This window comes from Anthonomus grandis, chromosome 11 (genome assembly GCF_022605725.1).
Source record: "Anthonomus grandis grandis chromosome 11, icAntGran1.3, whole genome shotgun sequence".
NCBI classification, from domain to species: Eukaryota; Metazoa; Arthropoda; class Insecta; order Coleoptera; family Curculionidae; genus Anthonomus; species Anthonomus grandis.
The window spans coordinates 8,099,807-8,118,754 of NC_065556.1; the positions used below are offsets into that span (position 1 = coordinate 8,099,807).

The 18,948-nt window shown below is 31.8% G+C and overlaps 1 protein-coding gene across 2 annotated transcripts in view; it reads left to right on the forward strand.

The window, feature by feature from the left end:
• LOC126742584 (high affinity cationic amino acid transporter 1) overlaps positions 1-18,948 on the forward strand; it is a 101,714-nt gene that overhangs the window by 52,039 nt on the left and 30,727 nt on the right. For both annotated transcript variants that reach the window (XM_050449317.1, XM_050449316.1), the window contains exons 4-5: positions 1,866-1,994; positions 4,143-4,298. In XM_050449317.1, coding sequence (XP_050305274.1) covers positions 1,866-1,994; positions 4,143-4,298 — 285 coding nt within the window. The remainder of the gene's footprint in view (positions 1-1,865; positions 1,995-4,142; positions 4,299-18,948) is intronic.

The following is an 18,948-nucleotide window of genomic DNA, read 5'->3' on the forward strand; positions in this document are numbered from 1 at the left end:
AGGCCATTCGATTGCACCACGTCTGCCAATCCACTTTTCTCGAAAATTTTCATCAAGCCACTTTCGAACTACCAAAGTGTAGTAAAAAATATAAGTGAAATAAATACACATACAAAGTTATAAGACTGCAAAGATTTTTGCAAGAAAGTTGAAGACACTCTCTTTTCTCACAAATAACGGTACACATTCTTTACTTAAAAAAATAAATAATTTGCTTGAACTAAATGTATTGTTTGTTACCACACATTTTAACTTCTAAATTGCTTGTATTTTTTTGATGATGTAGGTACCACACTAAAAGTATTCATTTAAAATACCAAAGTTTGGCGTAAATAAAATATTCATTATTTCTAGACATTTTCGCTATTTGCTTACACATTTACCGATTTAATTTTTCTTTGGTACCGTTGAATAGAGAATTTTACGCTGCTTGCTATGATGTATCACACGATGGGGGTTTCCCATTTGACATATTAAAGTGAGGTTAGCTGGAGGTGAGGAGGTGATCGACAGAACTTCAGTAAATGCATAATTAAACGTCCCCCTGTATATCTAATTTGACGTGTTTTTTTTTTTTTTTTTTTTTTTTTTTTTTAAGAAAGTTATTAAGGGTGGATTGTTTTGAAATGAAAGCACTGTATATATACTGTGCATAAAGTATTGAAAAGTTTCACCCTTATAAAATATTCTTACTTCAAGAGCTATCGGCAGATGATTTTGATCGCCGAAATAAATTTTGTGAGGAAATGCACCATTTATGTAATGATAACAATAATTTTGTAAAACGGATAATATTTTCTAATGAGGCAGCGTTTACTCTAAACGGCTATGGAACCGACTGGGCGACGGAAAACCCTAATTGGTTCACAGAATGTTATACACAACACCGTGCTTCACTTACTTCACACAATCACAAAGCTCTTCCTCTACCGCACCGGTGCGGTATAGTGGAAGGCAGAACTTTAGGATCTTACTTTTTTGATGAGACTCACTGTCTTGAAAGCCATTGAAAGACCTTTTAATGTTGTAAGCTTACTGTGAGAGCTATTTGGACTTTCTTCAAAATGATCATATCTCTACGCTCCCGCTCTGATAACTTTGTATCCGGATTTGGAAAAACCCGACATGCACGAAAGTGATCTTTTTTTTTAGGATGAAGCCCAGCCACACTATTTTACACTTTACCCGTTCGCAATTATCTAGATTTTCCAAATCATTGGATAGGTAGACGAGGGTTCATTGAATGGCCACCCAGATTCCCAGATTTAACTCCCCTCGAATACTTCTTGTGGGGATACTTAAAAAGTAAAGTGTATGTCACTAAACCAGCGAGTTTAGAAGATTTAAAAAAACAAATACGCCATTAAATTAGAAATATTACTTCGGATGTCATTTATGACGTTTAAAAAGAATTTTTAAATCGCCTTGGTTATTATTATTGGTTATTGTCAGATTGTTAACATTGCTTAATTCAAACATTTATTTTAGATAGGTATTTCAGTAGTACATATATTAGTATACAGTATATATTAGTAGTATTCTAGATACATATTTTTTACCATATCCTGTGTAAAAAAATGCGTGCTTTCTGATTCTGCATTAAAAAAGTTTTGGTGTTGCCATTTAAAAAACATATTGATGACAAATTTTTTTATTCGCCATACGCTACCGTCCGTTTTTTGACTTGAAATGTTCAGGAATTTCTTATAGCGAGCTTTTTTTTAAAGCTATGAGACTTTTCGAGATACAGCCGAGATTACCGCCACACTCTAATATTTCATCATACATACATATATTTTTTAAATCTTTATATCAACTGTCAAGTACAGTATTTAACTAACTAAATTCTAAATTCTTTGTTTTAGGAGTTTGTTACGCCGAATTTGCAGCAAGAGTTCCAAAAGCTGGATCTGCGTATGTATACAGTTACGTAACAGTAGGAGAATTTATAGCGTTTATTATTGGCTGGAATCTTATTTTGGAATATGTCATAGGTAAATAACATTTATTTATTTTTTTTTGTCCGATACCTAATTTTAAAAGTTTTGCATCACTTCGTTTTTATAATACGAAGAAATTCTTTAGCATCCGCAAATTTTTGTTGACTTATTTATCAATGTTTATCTTTCGGATTCGTCGCATATTTGTTGGCCGACAAAAATATTAATTTTTTTTTGTACATTTGGTTTGATTATTAAGATAAGGATCTCGACAAGTCATAAGTGAGATTGACCGTGCAAGATTGGTGGCTTTACTTGAAAAAAGCCACGCTTAAAGCTTTGTGTATTTTATTTATTTTTTTGTCACTAATAGAGTTCTATATTGGCAAAATAATATATGCACTTGGAATCGTTATCTCCACAATTATCTCCATGAGAGACCAAGAAGGCGTGTAATTAGTCAACAACAAAACTGTTATATCTACTTAACCATCTGAAGAAAACCAAACTATGGCAATACCAGCACTTTAAAGAAATAATACCCGACTTCACGGTATTTATAACGTATCTAGAGTTGTAAATGAGTATCTGGAATCGAAAGGCATCAATCGTTTGGACTGGATTACACTTTTGCCAGACATGAATACCATCGAACATACTTAAGACATGCTTTACAGGACAGTGGCAGTATGCAAAAGCCGACCTAGGACTATAGAAGAGCTAGCTTATTCATGCAGCTCGAGAAGAATGGCATAATATTCCTTAACAGCTTATATACAAAACAAAGGTAAGAACACAAAGTCACGGTCTTATCAAATCCATATAATTTTTTCAAAGTTACACGTATTTCGCTCCTATCGAAGCATCTTCAGGCCTTAAGATCTTAATGTATTTTTTAGGCCTGGTGATGCTCCGATAGGAGCGAATCACGTGTAGCTTTGAAAAAATTATATGGATTTGATGAGACCGTGCCTTTGTGTTCTTACCTTTGTTCTGTTTTTGTTTGGTCTCTTAGAGAAAATGGATGATACGTTTCTATAGCATATATACAGTATTGGCAGGCATCTTTAACTGTCATAAATGCTAGAGGTAGAAATACACTGTATTAAAACGCTTTCCAGTACCTTTAATAAGAAAAACTATCATTCTTTAAATTTTAATTTACATTAAAAAATAACCTCATATTTAAAAAAAATTCTTAAGAGTAAAAAATTTTTCTTAAATTTTCAACATGATTAATTGGTTTTTCTTTTTGTGGTTTATCCTTCGAACTCACCAAATTTTTTAGTTTTTTGTTTAGGAAGGAAATGGTTAATAACCTCAAACAAATTTCTATAAAAATCGCACTCCGTGTTTGATACTCTAAATAAGTTTGTCTAAAAGTGAGATTTTAAGAAGTATGTATGCTTCTAACGTTAAAATGCTACGTTTACTATATAAATATTTGGTTTCTCAATATAGTTATTTTTGAGCGAAAACTTTAGCTTTTTTGTCAAAAAGAGACTTACTTTTAAAAGATACATGACTAAACTTTAGGAAGACTTAAAGGCACACAGCCATCTTTGGCCCTATTTGTGAAAAATCTTACTGAGACTTCTTTTTTTATTAAAGAATTTTCCACTGAAAAAATAAATTGCCGGCAGTTTAATTCAAAGTTATTTCAATTAATTAATTAATCCAATTTATTATTATATTTCATTAAGTTAATTCAATTAACTTATTACCAAGATTACACAAAATATACACACGTTACTATGAGGTTCAAATTTAACGTAAGAACAAGTTAAAAATATGTTACCTATGCAATGCCTTAACATGCCTTATAATAACAGAGACTATTTTGAAAGCTATTATTAGTTCACTATTTAACAGTTTTCTTGATTGTCTTTATTTATACTAAAAAACAGAATAATAAAATATATAAAATAAAAACAGTTATTTGTATTTGGCTCACGAGATTCAAATATTTTCTTTTGTGGCATCTTACACAATAAATTATACAGTTTTTTTTCTTATTACACCGAGCTGTATCTTTTTTATTTGTTTAAAAGACAAAACAAGAAGATTTCGAATCAAAACTCAGTTTTGATGGTGAACTAGTGGTATTAAAAGGTATCTAAAAGTGAGTAAATTAAATAATGGGACATAATATAGCATTAAAAAAGTGACAAAGGTAATTACATTAAATAATAATTTTCTTAGGTACTGCCAGTGTAGCCAGAGGGCTTAGCAACTACATAGATGCCTTGGCAGGCAACAAAATAAGCATCGCTTTTACAGAATGGATGCCAATGAAGGCCTCGTACTTAAGCCCATATTGTGATATACTTTCCTTTGTTTTGGTACTACTTCTAACAGGTAAATTTTAAATGATTGTTTTATTATTGTCATACCCATACTTTTTCATGTAATTAGCAATTACTTTATATTAATAATTAAAGCGACATATGATATATGTAGACAATTTGATTTGATTTGAAAGTTTCTAAGTCAACATCCTGAATATTATAATTTTATTTAGACCTATAATAAGAATAGTGCTCTTTACTGTTGAATTCGGTATTATGGTATCATGGGTGAAATGGTTTCAAAATTAATATAAAAAGCATTTTTTCAAATACGCTAAATTTACTGTATTTCAAAGAAACGCTCATATTTTTTTACGATGAAGCTGCCCAATATGTAATACATAGAAACATGTAAAATGTAGTATTTTCTTTGTATTTGCAATCCATTTCTTTTATAATATTCATAATATGTTCTAAAATCAGGATTTGACATTAGAAATATCATTTGATCGTAAGATTACGAATTATAATTCTGGTATGCTATATTCACATCATCAGATACAGTTTTCAAAAGAAAATTTAGAAATATTGATAAATGCAAATATATACATCAAATTAAGCAAATTTAATATACTCATGCTGAATATTTTAACATGAATATTGCAGTCAGTATAAGGATTATTGCACTAATACAATTTTACCTTGAAGGAATTATATAACATTAACGTATAGCATGTCAAGTAAACCGAGGTAATTACCGCGGTAAAATCCCCCTTAATTTAACTCAGGCTTATTTAAAATCAAAATATGCCGAAACCTAAATATCAAGGTGTTTTTATTATAACCACAGTAGAGTGTTTAAATTTAAATGACATTAATATTATAAAAATTACACAGTTGTATATTGATTTCTATTTGAATATTCTACAGTTTTCAAACCAGAGCTATATGCATTAATTTAAATGTAAAAATTATACAGGGTGTGAATTTAAAAACTTTAAATTGCCATATATTAGGAACGAAAAACTAAATAAAAAAAACGCGGAAAACAGTTTCTATAAAACGAAGGCACAACCAAAACAAGCATATTATCTTACTTTTTCCTACAACCCGTTAGGATGATACCATAGAAAGCCATATTTTAGATTTTTTTTCTGTTTATCAAGGAAAACAATAAATAAAAACACACTTTCAATTTTTTTATTATTATTTCATTAAATATTCAAAATGATTACTGCCGGTAGTACATTGGCATGTCTCTTAAGAATAATAAACATGTCAGGCCTGTAGGTATTTTGTATTGGTTTACTTGGTATGATTTTTTTTTCTGAAAAAAAAGCACTTCTTGTAAATATTCCCATTTTATTATCACAGAATTTACTCTAAAAATAACGTGTACTAGTATTATTATTTTAAGAACAGTTGAAAAACAGTTTCGTTTCAAAAAAGCAGTATTTCTCAATTTTAACAATGGTGTACAGCAAAGCTGAAGGCGTAGACATTATTTTCATTTATGGTTCCAACGATAAATATTTCTTAAGGACAAGTCAACGTTTTACAGAAACACATCCAGGTCAAAATTTAAGTCCGGAGTATATTCACCAACTAGAAAAATTGAAAAAACTGGTTCTATCACGAATAAGAAGAGAAATCTACTGAGATTAGTCGACGAAACAGCGCAAATTAAAGTTCCGGATCAATTTGCAATGAATTCAACTTTATCAACTCTTCAAGCAGCTGTAGCATTTAGATTATTTCGTGAATCAATAAGAATAGGTACGTTTCTTGCATAAATTTTATCCCTATAAACTGCAAAGACTGCAAGAACTTGGTGACATCGAGTTTTGTGAAATAATGACAGATAGATTACAGCAGAACCTCGACTAGTTAAAAATGTTTGGCTGAGTGATGACCGTACCTTTTATTTAAATGAACATATTAATAAGCAAAACTGTCGTTTCTGGAATGGCGGGAACCCACACGTGTTAAGAGAAGGGCATACGCAGGATCCCCAATATTTATACCAGGAAATTTAAATAGCGACATGGATTTTGAAATGCTAGAGAGGTCTATCGAACAACTAATAATGCGAGAATTAAAAAATCAGAGGGATATACACGGCAATTTATCTTTAGAAGAACGATTACTATAATCCAATAGAGCGCCTCCTCATGATGTAGTTCCCGTTAGGCACTGGTTGGTTAATTATTATTCTAACAAATGAATCGGAAGAACAGATCCTATTGAATGTCTACCTAGATCCCCGGATGTAACACCTCTTGACTTCTTTTTGTGAGGTCACCTAAAATCTTGTAAAAACGCAATCTTAGTCACTAGAGCAACTCCAGCAGAGAATAGTTCAGGAATGCCGTTCTATATCCCGAGAAATATTAGTAAATTTCCATAAAGAATTTGAAAGTAAGCTTTATTATTGTCTTCAAAATAACAGAAATCATTTTCAATATTTAACTAAATAATAATAAATGAAAATTTCAATAGTGTTTTTATTTATTGTTTTCCTTGAGAAACAGAGAAGAATTTTCTGAAATATGGCTTTCTATGGTATTATTGGAGAACATTTTTCAAGAGGTTCAAGATGATATATCACTTGACCTCTCTTTTTATTTAATATTTTAGAGTTTTAACACACCCTGTCCAACGGTTTTCAGATAAAAATGAGATGCAGATAATATGCTTGTTTTTGTTCCCCTTTTGTTTTATAGAAGCGTTTTTTATTTCTATTAGACACATTGGTTTCTATTCCAAGTTTTTATATTGTAGGTATGTAAATTGTATTCAGAAATATAGACTGTTTTCCAAAAAAAAAACCCTAAGGGCTAATGAAACCAGGGCTTTTGAAATGGAAGAGAGAATGAGTGATATCTTGTTATAAAAATCATTTAATTATTTTGTGAAAATAGGATACATTTAAAATTAATGTATGATATAAAATACAATAGATTTTTTCAAAAGTACCAAAGTAATGATTAATTAGTTAAGATATCAATGTTGTAATGTAACATAATTATTGTTAAAATATGGTTTTAATAATAATTTTGTTACGTATTATTCAATAGATGTTTGAAATATTTAAATTATTTTGTAGAGAGAAGGCATAGATTTTGTGCTAGAGTTGATTTTTGTATGAAAGTTGAAGTATGTATTTTATAAATGACCGACTTACTTACTTTGATTAAATTTTTTTGATATATACCGGGTGACACAGCAAAAAGGAAACACTTAATATGGAATTGTTAGAAGAACATCTTTTGACAGATTCAGTTGTTTTTTGTCACTTCCAGTTTTAACGGAAGTGACACTAACTTTCTTATTTTAAATAGGACACTTGGTATACTATTACGTATTTCGATAGAAAATAATATTCTGAGTATAGTGATACTGCGTTTGCTACTTTTTATTTTATACTCATAGAAAAAAGCTTTTTTTTTATTTTAGAATAGGGTGCGATGAATGCGTTGAAATATTTAATTTTGAATCAAGTAATCACGGAAAAAATAGTTTTAATTGCATTTTATGACTTAAGTCTTTTGCATGGCTATTTAAAATGTCTAAATCATTAATTTTGTCATTTACTTTATTTTTTTAAATAGCACATTATTAGTAACAACCACTTTTAATATGTGGTTTCTTTTTCCCAATAATTTGATATAATTGTTTTTAAATAAATTGACAATTCAGCATATAAGAAGAAAAAAAAATGTCATAAATAAACGCATTGAATTAATAAAAACAGCTTAGAAAGCTTTGATTTCTTGAATAGGAGGCTGCGTTTTGATGCATTTTTCAATTTTTCAAAAAACTTTAAATTGACATAATACATGATACAGCGTAAATATTACGTATTATTTAAATAAATTTACCTCACTTTTTTGAACGAATTTTAATGTTTACTAATATTTGCAATGTTTACCAATAAAGAAAAAGCTAATATGCTGTACGTTATATTCCCGCGCATACCTACTTTCATTAGACAAGAAAATAGTAATTTCGAACAAAAAAAAATTAAATTAGAATAATTTAAAAAATAAACTTAATATTTTTTGTTTACCGTTTATGTATATCCACGCTATGTCAGTTAAGTGTTAAATAAAATATGTAGTATTAAGATATTAAAAAAAAGTATTGCATTGAAAATTTTGTTCTTTTATGCTCAAATAGTAATATAACGTTTTACCGTTGATTGAAGCCTCTTCAATCAACGGTTTTACAAAATATGAAGTGTTATGTCAGTTGCAAAAAGAATAGACAGGCGTATCATTACAAAACCTCCTATTATTGATTAAATCAAAGCCATCTGTGCTATTATTATTGAATTTAATTAATAAATTCGTTCATTTTTTGACTTATTTATTATTCGATTTAAAAAATATTTGTATAAAATTGTTGGAAAAAAATATGCATTTCAAAGGTGATGTTTCCAATAACGTGCTATCAAAAGAAATAAAGTAAGGGCCAAAAAACTGGTCTGGAAATTTTGCATTCATGGCACTCCATTTTAAAATGTAAAAAATCATTTTTTCTATGAGTCTTAAACAAAAAGTAGCAAATGCAGTATCATTATTCTCAGAAGATTATTTTCTATCAAAATATATAATAATATACCAATTGTCTCATTTAAAATAAAAAAATCCGGTTAAACCGGAAGTGATGATAAACAACAGAATATGTCAAAAGATGTTTTTATAACTATTCTATTAATATACCTATTATTAAAAAAGTTATTAACCATTCCCTTTTTTCTGTGTCACCCGGTACAGCCAAGATATTAACATTTCCAAATTCTGCCCAAACGGTCGCCTGCTCTGTATTCTTTGTATGACATTTTCTAATTAGGCTTTCATCGCTCCAGTAAATTTTGATTATTTACATGCCCATTAAAAGGATTCATATATTTGAGTACTCAGAATCATCGACTTCGAGACGAAATTCAAAACGAGATCAGTCACTTTAGATTTGAATTGTTTTGGAATTAGACTTGAGATATATTTAGTTGCTTGAATACTTTGCTGTTTAAGAATTTTTACTTATGAATGTTGGATTCTTGTTTTTCATCAATAAGGGCCATCTTCGGTCGCTTTTTTTCTTTTAAAGGTCTCATTGATCTTTTTTCTGCCTGTTTGTACTGCCACACTACTCTGAATAGTTTTCTTTTTACCAGTTGCAGTGATGACACCACTTGTTTTTTCAGGTTCTAAGGTCTTCAGTTAGAAATTGAACATAGGTAATTTTGAAGTACTTAACTGTAAGCTAAATTTATTAAAAAAAATATTTTTTAGATTCTGTGCTAAAGAATGTAAAAAAAGGTCTTAAGAAAACAATGGAACAGTCATCTGTAAAGCAAATGAGATGAGGGTTAGCATTCTTCACTACTAATTCATGAGACAATCTTGCTTCAAGTATCACGCAAATCGACTTCACTAAGAAGTGTGCGAGCTGTGGGTACAACTCGCGACATTTAGGAGCATACGACTAAAGTTAGCGAAATAGTGAGAAATCAGTTTGACTATTTTGTTGTGTCAAGTATTTTAATTTACACAGTAAAACAGCAAAAAGTGCTACATTGGTGTCAGGTGTGGGGTATAAATTGAACTTCAGTCAACTGAACATTGGTGAACAATAGTAAATTGAAATAAATCGGGCTATTAGTATGTGAAAAGTCAAAGCTGATAATTAGTTGAAAAGATAACAGTAGGAAAGGGACTGCAAGACGACAGAAAAGAAAGCGGACGTGCAGAAGCGGTTTCGTAACGCATTACTTGAAGACCATGACGCTAAGTTGAAGGAAAATCCACACCTCCGCTCGAATACTCTAATCCTCATCACTGGCTTAATCAGGGAATATTTATCAGAGTCAATTTAAAGCAGCGGCAAAAGCAAACGGTTGGTCCAGGGAGACGGCGATTGCCATTACATTGGCCTTGGGAGGAGATGCTGCTGCCATCCTGCAAAGACTCCGAAGTCTACGACTACCTGGTGAGGTATGTGGAGATGCGTAATGTGCTATGTGCCAGTCACACCTAGGACGTTTTTACCACACGCAATTGAAAAATCAGTTTTAGAAATCAGCAAGAATTTGAAGCTGATATTTCATGTTTGGTTCGACTAGGATATTAGGATTGAACATTGAGGAAAGAAAGGGTCAAGGTAGTTTCGCAGCTCAAGCATTCTTAAATGGACTCCACGATGGTGAAGTGAGGCTGACCCTAGTACTAGCATATCGACCTAAGCTAGTTGATGCACTAACACTGGCTCTTAAATTCGCGCGCTTACGAACAGCAACGGAAAATCAAGCAAATATCCATGGTGAAACAAACGATACGTTTACCATAGGAAGGTCACATTTGAATATTTTGTGATTTGCTGTCATTAAAGACGATCATATTATCGGGACGAACATAATGGAGGATATAACCAAGAGCTTCGAGTTAAGCTTCAAGCAGGGAGTCCTGAAATAGACTATAGGAAAATTGTTTTACATCGTTAGAGGAATTACAGTGTTCGAGTCCTACTTGCGGAGAAACGTGAAATAGCTATGTTCAAAGCTGCAATGCAATGCACTTGCAAGTGCTGAAATAAGTGTGAGGATAATGAATGTCAATCATGCAATATTCGTAAATCTGGTTCTGGTTAAGTTCTGGCAATATTCGTAAATTTGCAATACGAATTAAGCGGCTAGTTTTTGTGAGCTATTTAGCTAGTGAAGTTTCTTATTTCGGCATTTAGTTGTTTCTAAAATACTTCATTGTTTGAATAATATTCTTTTACTCAGTTTTGGGGTGAGCTTATTCTTCATTTCCTTCAGCCGGATTTTGGTGCTCTACCAGCGTAAGTTGTTTGTAACATATTAAGTTTGATCTCCCTTTAAATACTAGTTAGTCGTGTTGCAGAAATTAGGTTATTTCTAAAAATAAGTAGAAACTGAGATAGATGGGTTGTACTCATTGATCTGTTACGTCTAGGCCTGGATAGTTTATTTATTTATTTTATTTTACAGAACCAATAGGTTAAGACATCTATCACCAAAGTGCAAAACAATTCATTAATAGTTTACAACAATATAATAATATGAAAAAAAAAGAATACAATAAAAAGTCTTAGTTACTTTATACAATCATAAGAAAGAAAAAAAAACAAATTCTCTAAATAAACCATAAAAACAAATAGCAAATCGAACATTCTCTATACCCGTCTGATATCTGAACAGCAACAGAAAGAGCATCTAGAAGAAGAATATACCACTTAATATACTGGTAACAAGACTTTAATAAAAAAAATTATAAGTGCTCTAGAATCTCAAATATGATATATGGCATGGTATATTATTTAAGTAGGTTGGTTCTTAAAAATATAAAAAATAAACAAAGTATGGCGCCTATTAATAAGTTGAGGTGCAACAAAATGTGCAACTCTGGAGAGTGAATAGTATTATAAATTAATTCGAATAGCATAATTGGATCGAAATATTTTCATATACACTTGTAAACTGCAAGCATTAAACCTGTAAAGAATTTTACAAATTTTCTTTGAATTTGTTCTAAGATATTAATATGTATATACTCGATAAGTAAACTACTGTAGCATATTTTAATTTTGAGCGTACACAGGAGAAATATAGTGTTTTTACTATATCTAAATGTCTAAGTAAGTAATTCTCTTTTAATGTTTATTTTTGTACACAAATTAAATTGGTCCGTCAATGCCGGATATTTATTGTTTTTGCTTAAACAATTTTTTTTAAATATTTGCATATTTAAAAGTAATCCAATAATCAATTATCGCTATACGCTATTTTTCCATCTTTCTCATAAATATTAATTTAATTTTAGTCCACAGTATTATAATTTAAATCTAATAAATGTTTTACGCATAAATTTTAAGCGCGGGTTTTTTTATTAATGAGCTGACCATTGTACAGCCATCGGCGCGATATTTCCAGATAAGGTATAAAAATAAAATAATCAAGAAACTTTTGTATACAGATTGGCGAATGGATTACTACACATATAAAGTTCCTAACAGGCGAGATCGCCAGAGCAACACCACTGCCGCGGCAGTACGCTGGTGTTGAGGTTCGAGCTCAATTATTTTTAATTTTATTTTAGAAGGCGTCTGACGTCGGTGGGGGCAGTGTCTCTTGCCGCAAAATTTTGAAAAATATTACGCTATATTGGTATAATATTTTTCTAATGCAGAACTCATATGTGTAAAACCTCATAGATTCGTAATTACAATTTTTTTATGCGGTTCATTGCATATTGAAAATTAAAGCGTTGTTCTTATTGAAATAAAATATCAACTCTAATAAAAATAGAATGTAAACATTATAAAAAAACAGAAAATAAAACTTGTGATAATAAACCTAACAAATAATTTTCTAAATAAAAGGCTCACAGAATGCTCAAAAAGACCTCCTTCTTTAGCTAAACAAAAGGTTAGCCTATATAAAAGCTGTTTCTTCCTTCTTAATCAATGTTTTTGATACTCTAGTTCACAATGACACTGAAATCTTAAACATAGAAAAGTTTCTTCTTATTTCTTTATTAGATGGCTTACTAAAAAATTTGGTATAATGTCATCCCCTTTCTGCTGCTAATGCTGCTCATGTTTTTTATAGTAGCTACGTTAACATTGATCTATAGGTTCATGCATCAAATGATGGACTATTTTCATTTAGTACAACACTGTTTACAAGGATTGATTTTGAGGATTAAATTAGTGCAGGATTATTATACAGAGTGTCCCAGCGAAAACGAAACAGAGGTATTTTTGGTATGAAAAATTTTTTTTTTTACAAAAATCTCGAACACGTCGATTTTATTTTCGAGGGGGACAACTTTTCCTTACCAAGGCACCCTCATACCAGTAACCCTCTTCGAGGGGGTGGGATCACCCCTAAAATCTTAAATAGAAAGAGGGGTCGTGTGATACCTTATTTTAAAGGTCTTTTAATTCTGAATATAACTGCCAAATTTGAAGTGGCTAAAATTTTTTATCCGGATATGACAACTTGTCAAAATTGTAGAAACAGCGAAAATGAAAAAGGTATTTTGAACTCTGTTTTGGATAATATTTTTAAAAGAATAAGGAAGTCCTAATTTCAAAGGGGTCACTTATTGAATAAGAGGCCACCCTAATACCTAGAACCCCTTACGAGGGGTTGAAAGCACCCCTTAAATCTTAAATAGAAAAAGGGGTCGTGTCATTCCTTATTTTGAAGGCCTTTTTACTCTGAATTTAAATGGTGACTTCTGAGTGACTGATGGATATCTTGTGGATATAAAAATAGCAAGAAATACAATCTTTACTGCCAGTTAAAGTGGAGAGATAAGAAATACCTACCCTTTTCCTTTTGTGTCTTAAATAAAACAAGTTTATTTAAATTACGTCAATTTATTAAATGTTCAAATTGTGCCCCGCCTACTTCTATGCAGGAATACAGGTTTTGCTCAAAACGATGCCTGACGTTTTGTAGAACTTCAGGTGTTATCATCTGACACTCATTTATAATTCTCTGGCGTAAGTCTTCTAGGGTGTCTGGTTGGGTAGCGTAAACTTTTGTTTTTAAATGCCCCCATAAAAAAAAATCTAATGGGGTTAAATCGGGTGACCTAGCTGGCCATTCCATAAAAGGTCCCCTCCTTCCAATCCAACGATCAGGAAATATCTCATCAAGATATTGCCTCACACCAGCAGCATAATGTGGAGGCGCTCCGTCTTGTTGGAAAACGACTTGATCATCATCAGAATGATTTCCGCCTTCCATTATTTCTACTATTCTTGGATATACGGCATTTTCCAAGAGATCTCGGTACATTTCTCCATTAAAATTTCCGGGCAGAAAAAACGGACCAACAATGGAGCCGCCCAAGATTCCCGCCCAAACATTTAACTTCTCAGGGAACTGGGTATGAACTTCACGAAACTGGCCCGGATTTGCATTTGACCAGTAGCGGCAGTTATGACGATTTACGTTGCCATTAAGAAAAAAAGTACATTCATCTGAAAAGCAAATATTGTAAATAAGACGCGGATTAACAGTTATCATATCACTAAGCGATTCACAAAATTGCACTCGTCTGTCAAAATCGTCCTCATTCAGTTCTTGCACCAGATGAATTTTGTAAGCATGGAATTTATTATGCTTAAGTATCCTATGAACACTACTTTTGCTTACTCCTGTACTCGTCGCCAATTTTCTGACACTTATTCCTGGCTCGGCATGAAGTTGACCTAGGACAGTTATTTGCATTGCTTCATTGACAACAACAGCATTTTGAACCTCACGCTTTTTATTTAAGACACTGCCAGATTCCCTAAATTTAGGAACTATTTCTAAAACGTATTTTCTGTTGATTATTAGAGTCAGAGTTGTTATTTAATATTAACAATACTAATAAATTTTTAATCATGTTTTAATGATCCAATAAAAAAAAATGTAAGAAAGGGTTTCAGGCATAAAGGTTTATTTAAAGCATTTTTTCCAGAATTTTATTTGGCTTTCATATCCAGAAGAAATCCATCAGTCACTCAGAAGTCACCATTTAAATTTAAAGTGAAAACGCTTTCAACATAAGGTATAACACGATCCCTCTTTCTGTTTAAGATTTAAGGGGTGCTTTCAACCCCTCGTAAAGGATTTCAGTTATTAAGTGGCCTCTTAAATAATAAGTGACCTCTTCGAAAATAGGATTTCCTTATTCTTTTAAAAATATTATCCAAAAAAGAGTCCATAATACCTTTTTTATTTTTGCTGTTTCCGCAATTTTGACAAGCTGTTTTATCCAGAGAAATAATTTTAGCCACTTCAAATTTGGCAGTTATATTCAGAATTAAAAGACCTTTAAAATAAAGTATCATACGACCCCTCCTTCCATTTAGGATTTTAGGAGTGATTCCACCCCCTCGAAGGGGGTTGCTGGTATGAGGGTGCCTTGGTAAGGAAAAGTTGTCCCCCTCAAAAATAAACATGACGTGTCCGAGATTTTTGAAAAAAAAATTTTTTTCATACCGAAAATAGCTCTGTTTCATTTTCGCTGGGACACCCTGTATATTGGCTTTAGCTGTAATAAGTTTTTGTGAATTGAAGTAAAATAATATTCTAAAAAGAAAAAACAAAGTAAATCAAGATGCTAATGACGCCTCCTGGATTAGCAATATTTGATATATTAAGCAGTCTTCATGTTATAAGCATGTTAAGAAATGAAAAGATTTGGATGAAAACGAGGTGTGTTGGAAATTCGCAACTTATTTTTGATAAATATTCTGATATGGACTTCCTCGAAAATGTTCGAATGAAACGAGATTCATTCATTTTGCTCTGCAATTTGTTAAGACCTACGTTAAAACCTAAGAAAGCTTTTCTTAAATCAAGAGAACCTGTGTCTATGGAAAAAAGTAGCTATATGTCTTTACAAACTATGCAGTTGTAGCGAATATCGTGTGATGGGTTCCAATATAACCAAGATTCCCAGGTTGTTGGGAGCTATTGATGGTACCCATAGACCCATCACACCACCAAGAAATGAATATCGGGAATGATCCATTTTATAGAAAACCTTGTCGCTCTTAATAATATGGGTTACCCAGTAGATAAAAAAAAGTACAAATGTTATTTAAAAAATTAGACCCTACTTTAATTTTCCGCTTTGAATATACGCACGCGTCTACTAATATGCCATCATATAAAGACGTCATGAATTTTTTATCGGAATAATGTCTCAAAACGAAATCAAAATTCCCAACCTCGATGTAATGCCTATTTTGCCTATAACTAAAATTCTGAACACCGCTTATGTATATTATGCAAAAATACAGATTATTACACCCAAACTTAAGATACTTATAGAAAGTTTATTTACTTTAACTCCAAAAATATTAGCAGATTTATTTTTTCTTAAGTCCATTTTTATTAACTTAACTTTTGGTTACATAGTTATGGGGGATATTAATTCTAGAAAAAATATTTAAAAAGGATAAATAATTCTTATACCACTAATAAATATGAAATCCTTAATGAAACTCTAACGAAATTTTAGAAGTTGGAGGAAGTTGCCACTAAAAGACTTGTATCTTCTTATAAATTTTAATGCGAAGAAACATTTAAGGCCTTATCGAGCCGAATCAGGAAGTTATGTGGTTTCCCTACTAACTCAAAAAAAAAATGGATTTCTAAAATTCCAAATTTTCCGCTTTTTTTCACTTGTGAAACGTTTAATAAATAATCCGGAATTGCAAAAACAATATGGCGATTTTATGCATCACTATTTAAATGAAATTATTTCATTGATAATATTTAATCAATGAAACTTGCCAATGAAAATGACATTTTACAATGAATATTTTAAAACCTTATGTAGTGACAACAAAATTTTGAATATCGGGCTTAAAAACATTCAAATTTGTTTTCTTTAAATGACACCCTCTTACTGGGCCTTAAACTTCAAAAGGATATTTTGCGACTTGACCTCTTTACATAATGTTAGTTTGTACAAAATACTCGGCACGATATCATCATCACAATTATTGTCAGACGCGAGTGACGAACTAACACGTCTATCGCTTTCACCTCACCAAATGGATCATCATCACCTGATAAAACCTTCAAAGAATCTTTGCCTCTTGCTTTTTTCTTAATAGCCATACCTAGAGGAGAAGTCGAAGCGTCTATTTCTAAAGAAAAAATGCGTCGAATAGAACGAAGTATTTGTCCCCGCGGCGCCATGATACGCACTAACCAAACGTATCCATTTTTGTCTGGCAACTATTCGACCACCCGACCGATAGACTAATCGATTCGTTTACTATTGTCACTACCTATAAGGACATGCATCGATAACGATTTCACGAGAGTCTTTGTCTACGCAAGTTTTCACTCAGTTTTTGCATATTACGAATCAGTAGTATTATATTAAATTTTAGATTAAATCCAATTGCTGTAACCACTAATATTAACAGCATGTATGTACTTAGAGAGAATTTTAATAAACTTAAAAAATAATAAAAAAATAAAAAATGGGCAAAAATTAAAAATTGAAAGCTCTAAAATACCACAGAATTCTATAGAGATTGTTAATCAAGGAACCCTTAAATCAATATGTTCTTAAAACTGTAATTTTTGTAATAAGCTACTCTTCCTATTTAGATGTATGCACGTTAAAACAGTTGGCTATTGATTATAAAGACTTATACCCTGTTGCTTCCAATTTACTATACAGTGTGGTGACTTTAACTGGAATAAATTCAGTTAAAACTAATCAAAATTTATCTCGCAAAATTCCTGAGACCCGTCGATTTTTGTTTATTTTTTTTCACATTTCAAGATAGTTTTTGTATTTTTTCACCTACAGGGGGGGTCTAAATTAACCCCAACTTTTTTTTTTCAAACGGAAAGCCACTTTTTTTAAACTCTCATTGAAAAGAGCCCTTTTTCTTGATTAAATTGCCCTATTTACTTTTGTGATTATCTAAAGGAGAAATACGAAAAAAAATAAAAACCATTAAATTATTAAAAGTTGCGTTTAATATGTAAGATACTCAAAATGAGCACCATTTACTTGTTCGCAAAGCCCAAGACGATAATAAAATTCGTTTCTGACATTTCTAACACTTCTGGAGATATTTGTCGGATTTCTTGCCTAATACGTTCTTTGAGTTCGTCAAGGTTTCCTGGTTTGCTCATATAAATTTGACTTTTCAAATGTCCCCACAGAAAAAAATCAAGTGGGGTGAGATCGGGAGAACGTGCCGGCCACTCGATTGCACCCCTTCTACCAATCCATCTGTTTGGAAAATTGTCATCTAAATACTGGCGTACATTACGAGCATAATGTGGGGGTCTGGGGGAGCACCATCTTGTTGCATCCAGATTCTTTCATCATACAAATCTGGATCGAACTGACTCGGATATAAGGCACGTAAGACTGGAACTAGTTCATGTTCAAGAAATTCTAGATATCTTTCCCCAGTTAAAGTATCATTAAAGAATTTGGGCCCTATAACTTGCCTGCCAATTATGCCAGCCCAAACATTAGTTTTCTGGGGATATTGTGTATTAGTTTCCCTTACCCAGTGTGGGTTCTCGTCAGACCAGTAGCGACAGTTCTGTTTATTAACATGGCCATTTAGGGTGAATGTAGCCTCATCAGAAAAAAGGATCCACTCCGAAGATATGCGATTTTCGTCAATGGCGTTCATCATTCATTCACAGAACTGAACTCTGCCATCTGGATCGTTTTCCAATAACTCTTGAACGGGTTGCATTTTATAAGGTCGTTTGTTTGCACTTTTTAAAATTGTTAGCACAGATTTAGGATGAATAGAATTTTCGCGAGCTAATCTTCTGGCTGCAGTTACCGGATTTTCTTCCATCGCTAACAATACATTTAATTGGGTGTTTTCATCGATTTTAGAAGACTTTTGTCTTGAAACATCCCTCACGTGCCCAACTTCTCGAAATCTGCTTTTGATTTTACTAACCGTACCTTGGTTAATAGGTGGCAAATCTGGATATTTCTGCCTGAATAAGTGGACAACCTCTAGCTGAGTACGACTTCTGTCCCCATAACCAATCATCATTAAGATTTCAATCTTGTGGAATTCGGATAAATAAGGCATTTTTTCAATATAGGTTAACTTATTTAACAACTGGTTAAAATTCACTTTAACAGTGACACTACAGCAATGTCAGGAAATGTCTTGAT